Source organism: Nestor notabilis, unplaced genomic scaffold, assembly GCF_000696875.1.
Source record: "Nestor notabilis isolate BGI_N333 unplaced genomic scaffold, ASM69687v1 scaffold29119, whole genome shotgun sequence".
In the NCBI taxonomy this organism is placed as follows: Eukaryota; Metazoa; Chordata; class Aves; order Psittaciformes; family Psittacidae; genus Nestor; species Nestor notabilis.
Genome location: NW_009944571.1, coordinates 599 through 8,508, shown reverse-complemented (window position 1 = coordinate 8,508; position 7,910 = coordinate 599). Strand labels below are relative to the sequence as shown.

General features: G+C 39.4%; 1 protein-coding gene across 2 annotated transcripts; it reads right to left on the bottom strand.

Moving 5' to 3' along the window:
• Window positions 1-1,194: 1,194 nt before the first annotated feature.
• On the bottom strand, window positions 1,195-7,336 carry SLC25A29 (solute carrier family 25 (mitochondrial carnitine/acylcarnitine carrier), member 29). 2 transcript variants are annotated; one of them, XM_010022475.1, is made up of 4 exons: window positions 7,286-7,336; window positions 5,267-5,301; window positions 2,563-2,646; window positions 1,195-1,938 (listed from the first exon to the last, which is right to left on the bottom strand). In XM_010022475.1, the coding sequence occupies exon 4, from the start codon at window positions 1,903-1,905 to the stop codon at window positions 1,195-1,197; it is 711 nt and encodes a 236-aa protein (XP_010020777.1). In that variant the 5' UTR covers window positions 1,906-1,938; window positions 2,563-2,646; window positions 5,267-5,301; window positions 7,286-7,336. The 2 variants fall into 2 exon arrangements, with proteins under 2 accessions (XP_010020777.1, XP_010020778.1); XM_010022476.1 differs by lacking the exon at window positions 5,267-5,301 and having other exon boundaries at window positions 7,286-7,330.
• Window positions 7,337-7,910: the final 574 nt, after the last annotated feature.

Genomic DNA, 7,910 nt, shown 5'->3' with positions numbered 1-7,910 from the left:
AGAACATTCCTCACACACACACTCCTTCCTCCTGACTACTTGTGCCAAATATGTGTAGTTCTTATTCTAAATCTTAAATAACTGTTTATAGATCTTTGAACTAATGCAGTCCTTCTTGAACAGACTGCTAAAGAAAAAGAAATCACAGTGGATTAATGTAACAAGGAAATCCTCCAAAACCCTGTTCAGGCTTCTATCCAGTAGCACTGTAACTAAATACATAAAACCCAGTGTCGTTTAAATTCGTAATACAAGTGTATTGAACACCAACCATTTCAGGTGCTTACACCTCTGTTTTCTGGGAAGGTATGAAACCTCCAGTTCTACACATGTACATACTTCTGCAGTACATCAAGCTGCTAAGCTAACATTACAACCACAAACGTTTGTGCAATACCACAGGTAGGACTTTGATTTCTGTACATCACTGGCTGCTATGGGGCATACTGGGAGAAGGGGGGCAAAGCTGCATTAACTTCAGAGAACAAAGACTACTTGGGCTGAATGGAGTTTGTGCACTGCTAAATGAGAAATAGAGGTGAAGGCAAATAACATCAGTGTTACTAGATTTGCATTTCCCTAAATCCTTACAAGCCTTGAGATTTAAAGGAACAAGTGCACATGAGTGCAGATACTAACTTTGTGCTTAAGATATTTACTCAAAGCTGAAAGATGAGGGAATGGCTTAGGAACAAATAACTTTTTTGTCTGTCTGGTTTTTTTATTTCCTTAGTAAACCAGTATGAACAAAGTTGCTACTAAAATACTGACGTATATAGGCAGAAGTAAAACACATGGCTAGTTCATGTCTTAAACAGATCAGGGTTACCTGCAAAATGCCTCCAACATTTCATTTCCCCCTAGAGGACTATACTTACTCCTGTTCAGAACATGAGTGGAAGAAAACCTGATTTCTGGTATGGTGACATTCTCCAGATCCAAATCTGGAGCTGCAACAGTGACTGTACAGCACTTTGTAAAGGCAGGTTCCCATCTTACTTGCATACTACTAGATATGAAGTCCTTAATAAGGCAGTATGTATTTTATACAAGTAATGAGATGAAATCCTAACTTGACACATTTAGGAATTCTTTATACAGATAGCATACATTTACACCACTTGTGCAGGTCGTGTTAAAAGTCAAAAATCCCAAGCAGCCAGGCTTTGGATCAGGATAACAAACAGATAAGGTTCACAAACTGGAAGGCTGCTGAATTACTGGACCTGGTTCACATTCATGAAGATCGTCTTCTGACCTCATATACATTAGGAAAACAGTGACAGTAGCAAAGGTAGCTGCATTGACAGGAAAAGCACGGAGAAGCGTGGAAGTAAGACCTTTTGTGAACACCCTCCAGCCTTCTTCATGGTAACTCTTTCTGACACAGTCCAAAATGCCATTGTATTGTGTAACACCTCCGACTCCATCAGCCTGAAGCCGGGATTTAATCACATCCATGGGATAGGTTGAGAGCCAGGATACTATTCCTGACATCCCTCCAGAAAACAGCAGTTTTGGAATAACATAACTGTCTTCAGCTTCGCAGCCTAAATACCTGGTCATGCAGTCATAGGTCAGGAAGTAAAAGCCAAAGCTTGGAGTCTCTCTTATGAATGTAGAGACCATGCCCCTGTTGATACCCCTCAGCCCTTCCTTTCGATAGATTTTGATCAAACAATCCAGCGAATTTTTGTAGTTCTTTGTTTTTAGTTTGTATTCACCTGTTCCTTGAAGCTGCATTCTTGTCTTTGCCAACTCCATGGGACAGCAGATGATGCACTGGATAGCCCCTGCCGCTGACCCTGCAAGGAACTGGTTTAGAGGAGTGTCTTTTCCAAGAGCACGAAGTGTGTTTCCTTGTACACCAAACACAAGTGCGTTAATGAAGGTGAGTCCCATCATTGGTGACCCAATACCTTTATAGAGTCCAAAAGCCTAATGGAAGAAGGAAGGAAAAACCCTTTTCAACAGTGGCGTTCATAAATCTCCCAAAACTGTGCAGAATGTGGCCTTTCTGGCTTTCCCTTGTGCCCTAATTTCTAGCAGTGGCCATGAGATCAGTACCATCTTGCTCTGTAATAGTAATTGCATCAGTGCCTAGGACACAAAAATCTAACCACTTTTAGCAGTACAAATATGTAGCTGAACACAACCAGAAAACAATCTCACTCCATCCAGGTAAAAGTTTTTCTGGCAAATTTTACACTTTAAGTAGCTAAAAGCCTAAACCCACCCTTTTGATTATGGCTTTTAAGCTTCAGCAGCAGAAAAAAACCCTTCACCAATTTCTTCACCCATTGCTCAGATTGCTTGGATTCTCAGAAAACTTCTTACCTTAATTAGAAAGTTACCTTCAAAATATCAACTTTCACCTTAGTGGTCTTCACGAAGTTTCTAGCAAACTTCTAACTACAATATCTGCCCTATGCTCAAGTAAGGTTCAGAGTATGCTTATCTCTTGATCTTCATTATTTTTAGGGGGTTTTAGCAGCTTTCCCACCTTTCTGATTGAAAATACACAAAGACACAAAATATGCAAAGCATTAATTTTGTACTTACAGATTCTTGCTTTATGATGGACTGAAAGCAATGGAAGGTCCCGCGGTAGAGAGGTTTCTCTACATTTTGAACTTGCAGACGAACCTATAAAGAGTTGTACAAGGTACTGATTTGCATGTCAAGAGCAGCCTAATTGGTAAATTAGTGTCTTGCATGTGTACAGAGATTTGGTATAGCAGTGTATATGCAAGAGCACAGGTTGGACACTGGAATGCCACATGTGGCAAAATAATTTAAAAGTATGTTTTGAATTAATTTCGGGGGTGAAAACATGAAAGTGGGAGGATTATTAACTACTTGTGAATAATAGAAAAACACTATGTGGAAGTACAAAAGGGTTCACTTAGCTAGAATTTCAGATAGGAGTTTCCAGTACTGACTAAAATAAGTACTTTCTTTAGCTGCCAAAAATACTTCTGTTCGCACTAAGGAATATTTGTACAAACCTGATGTAAATATTTTTTAAATAAAATTCTAAGTGTGAAATAAGGATAATTTTAGAAGGACGGAAACTTTCAGCACCACCCCCACAGTGTTTCTGCTGCCAGACCTAAGGACCCTTCACTGACATCTGGTATTTTTCAGAGGGTAGCTGGGAAGTGACTCGTTAAGATGTGTCTTTGCATAAGGAAAGGAGTAAAAATCAGCTTGTCCTTTTAAATCTTTATCTCTGTTTTTTTTTCACCTGCTGAACTCTGTTTTTTTTTAACCTGCTGAACACAAACCATTTGTGAGAGTGTGGCCATTTCAAACCTTTATTGTTAATAATCAGTTACAACTTTTCTAAAACTGAAATGGTATGATCTGCTGGACAGATGTTAACTGTAACTGGTGATAGGAGGGGAAAGTCCCTTTTCTAGATGTTTTTTAACTTTTAGTGGGAAAGTCCAATCCTGTTTTTTCCTGCTAATTTGTCCTCAGCACACTTAAAGTCTCAAAGCTACCTAGTTCATGCTAAGCCCTACACTGCAGTAAACTCAATAAATTGATTGGCAAAGTCAGAAATCTGTCTTTGATCTCTAGCATGGAAACCTGCAGTGTTCCTCAAAGATACGTATCGGCCATTTAATGCTGCTGCAACTCCAGGGGAAAAAAAAAAACAAAAACAAACAGTTCAAGACTCTTAGTCTGAACAGAAGAAAATATCATCAGATCTGTGTGAAAAATTCCTGACTTTATGATCTTTTTGTCATTGCTTGCCTCAAGTAATAATAAACACCACCACAACAACGACAGACCTGCAAGATTACATGGATCTAGAAAAGGATTTAGGGACATGGTTTGTTAAAATTCTATATTTGGAGTAGCTTTCTTTTTGAGGCAAAAAATTAAATATTTACAGTTTTAGGTTCTTTGCATTCTTACAACACATCACGTTATTTTGTAAATCAAAAGTTTAGTTTTCCGTGTCTTTTTAGTATGCACATTAGTGTTTGCTAGCCATGCTGAGAGGCCAAGATCATCTCAGGTCTTCCAAGATGGAAGAGGGCTTTAAAACATTTTAGTGTTAAAAGTAGGCTTATGGTAGGATTCAAAGAAAACAAACCCTTTGTTATTCAAAGTGACATTGGGGGCTGAACCCAGGACAGGGGGTGGGCAGATTGTTAAACCTGCTCAACAAGCAGATCCACAAGCAAGGTCATAAATCCTAACAAGCTGTCAAAATGGCCCAAAACAAAGGTTTTACTCCATTTATAGTTTACTGCTATGGTTTCAAACCCCATCTGTGAAGTCAGGGGTCTTCCACATGTATGGACTTTGGGAGAATTGCAGCTTGGAAACCCTCTTACTTTAATATTTCTATACATGTGTCTTTTTAGAAGTTTACAATTAATCATACTCTGTATATAGGTTGAATTCCCTAGTGGCATACAGCTCCCACTATTTTTGTCTAAATAATTTGTGAAATATTGACCAATTAAGCCTTGTTGTAGAATAAAATATTTAGAAAGTACTGACACTCTAGGTCCAAGACTGAAAATCAGCTCTTTCATTTGAGTGCATAGTGCTGATCACGTAGGGGTACACACAGTCAGCAAGCTGCCAGGCCAGGCAATGAACACATATGAGCTTTATTCCATTAGTATTAAAATGCCATATTCAACAAGTTCTTTAGTGTGTACAACTATTGGAAGGATGAATCATGTGCAAAGAGTAACCCTCTGTTCTATTCATTGCCCAGTATTCTTGCTTCCTCCTTATCTGAACCACTGTTACTAAAGTTTTAGGTCCAACAGTAATGCACTGTAATTTCACATCACTGAAGACTTGCATAGAGGTACTCCAGACTAAGCAAAATAACCCACCACACCCCCACAACAGTCCAAACAATAATGTGCAAATTAAGTGATTTAGAATTGTTTGAGCAATGAAAATGACCTCCAAGGGTATGCAGTGTTTAAGACCTCAATAACAGTATGTCTGAGGTTGTTTTAGGGCCACTGTATGTGGAAATGTGTACAGCCAGAAATGCATACTAGAAAGAAGGTTCAGAATAAGACTTTACATTAAAAAAAAAAAAAAAAAAAAAAAGTATCTTTAAACCCCGCTCCCTCCATGCCATAGCTGTAGAAGAGGGACACATCAGTATAAAACTAAAAAGGGAAAAAGCTTCATAAGTCTTTCAGATCTTTATTTGAACTAATACATTTTGGAATTAATTAAGACTGAGAGAAACAGAAGTGTTCACCTGGGCTATACTTACTAGGTAACTCTCCCGTGATGAGGCTTATCTGTCATCTACAACAAAGTAACACTTTTGCTGTTAATGAAGACAGCCCCTAGCTCAGAAAGTAAAGGCAGTTAAAAGCAAAAAAGCAATTTTATACATTACATCAACAAACCAGGGATAAGAAGTTTGCCAGTTCTGAGAGCAGCTCAGCTGTGGGTCTCGTAGGGCAACTTCACAGGCTTAATCTCTCCCTGTGTGTCCCACCATCCCCCTCCCCGCTACGTGAAACATGATCAATGGCCAAAAAAAGGTCTTTAAAGCCAAGACAGAAGTAAAATTCTGGCTTATCTAAACAGCTTTCCCATTGTTCAGTTATATTAAGAACTTACAGTCTAAGATGACTACCAGCTAGCCCTTTAAACACTGCACAACTATAAAAGAAGTTAATTCTTAGCACACATACATACACACATACAATTATGCAATGCCTTCTTTGCCTTTTTTTTTTTTAAATTTTAAACTGGTTATAGTGTTAGCTTTCCCCACACACAGTGGTGGCTATGCCAGATAATAACATAAATATTAGTATTTAACAAAAATACGCAAATGTTCATAATACCTTCTAATGGGTATGAAAATAGAGTGTGCCATGCTGGATTTCATAAAATGTTTAAAGTCATCCAGAAACAAACTATTTGTTCTATTGTAAAGCAAGATGCTTTCTCTAAAGCCAACACATCTATTCGCATTAATATATCTGCTGAAACTAGCATGGGAGCCGCAGTTTTGCAGACACTGAAACGTTTAGTTTCATGCACTAGAAGCTGTTCCGCTTTACAAACCAGGAAGACCCCACACATGGTTAACTTTAGTCTGAGCACAGAATTTTAGCAGTTTTGCTGGCTTCAGTGAAATGACCCATCCCCTTCAGTTAAGCATGTAAAACTTGGCAGGATGGGGGTGAGAGAAGAGAGACAGCTGGCCCTGAACCACCATAGAAAAATGTGCAAGTCTGGACAATATCACTCCTGAAAACATGAGGATCCAACCCAATTACTTAACAGTTAAATTTGCTGTATTCTGTTACGTTGTTATTCTAATATGCTGTATGATAAACAGACAGGCTTTGCTATTTGAACAGCTTGCGCTTGACTGGCAAGGACTAATATCCACTAGCTAAGAAGGTCTGTGTTGAATTAACTGTGTGCTACAATACAGAATATGGTGATGACCTCGGTAATACTATCAGCCCTTTGCATATCTAAATTCAGCAAGGTAGAGTTATTCCAAATATAGGTCTAGCGGGTGGCATGCTGTCTGCTGCAGTCAAGTGATCAGCTGTATTAATTCAGCAGGGAATACACTGGCATGCCTTCTTCTATTCTTCCAGTGTGAGACTTTGGATTCAAGGATTTTAGGTTTCAAATCTTATCTTTGAAGTGGCTACCCTTAGTACGATTGATACATATGACTTACAGACCATCGGAAAAATCAGTCTTAACTTGCAGAGTCATAAAAATAAAAAACAATACTTAAAAGGAGGAAAAAGCCCCCAGTCAAGCTTCATGCTGTGGATGATGTGCACTTACACCCTTTAGCTAGTGTAACAAATTAATGCTTGAGGGGTAAGTAGCAGAGCTTGAGGGGAAAACAAACCACGAATTTTCAACCTAGTAACAAAGCAGGTTTGAGCTACAAAAGCAAAGGGAGGCAGTTTTAACAGTTAGTGATGAACAGCTGCAGAGAAGCAAGCTCAGGACAAAACTCAGTTAAATGGAAGATTGTATTTTCAAATACAACATTGTTACTACACTAGCAAACTTGAAATTTAGGCCCGTATTTGTCACATTCCTGGGTTGAATCATACATATAAAGAAGGTTTTTTTTTTCAGTTCTGAAGAGCTGCAAATCTACAGCAGCGGTTGGGGAAGCTTGCTTCAGGCTTTCCAGCACAGATTTATGCTCCTACAGTGTCTGGGGATTTTTTTTTTCCTCCCCCACTCCTTGGAAAAATTTCTATCTAGAGACAAAGGTATTTCATAATCAACCCACCTTAACAGTGTCAAAGGGGTGTCCTACCAGCACTCCTGCAGCACCTGAAACAAAACAAATGCCATGGTTATGACTCAGTTTTCTTCTTTCATCAGTTTTCTTCCTGCATCATTGCGGCTACAGTAGCCTAAGCAGGGCCTCCAGCCTGAGGTGTAAGTGCAGAGCCTTATTGGTAGGCCACGGAAAGAGCATCCTATCAAGTCAGGAGATGAGACACCTACAGTTCAGTCCTTTGGGCCAGCACTAGGTGCCTTTATGCTCCAGTCAAGCTCCTAAGACCCAGACAGGGGTTGAGGTCTGTGAGTACAGAGTGTGCCACACCATATGGGATGGTCAGCAGTGATCCTGGGCCTCAGACCAAGGCAAGTCCAGTGTGCAGAAATCACAGGTTTCCTCTGAAGCAGAGTATTTCTCATACATGCCACCCTGTGGAAGCTTCTTTAAAGGAAAAAGAGAATCTCTGCACTCTGCCCACAGCCTTTCCAGATGTGACGGTAGCACCTGCAGAAGGACTATGCATTACCAAAACCCTCTGCTTTATTCTAGTGTCAAAGGACTTTTTACAAGTTATATGTGGGCCTGTCCGTTATACTAATCTGAATACATGCATTTGGCAAGTACTGGG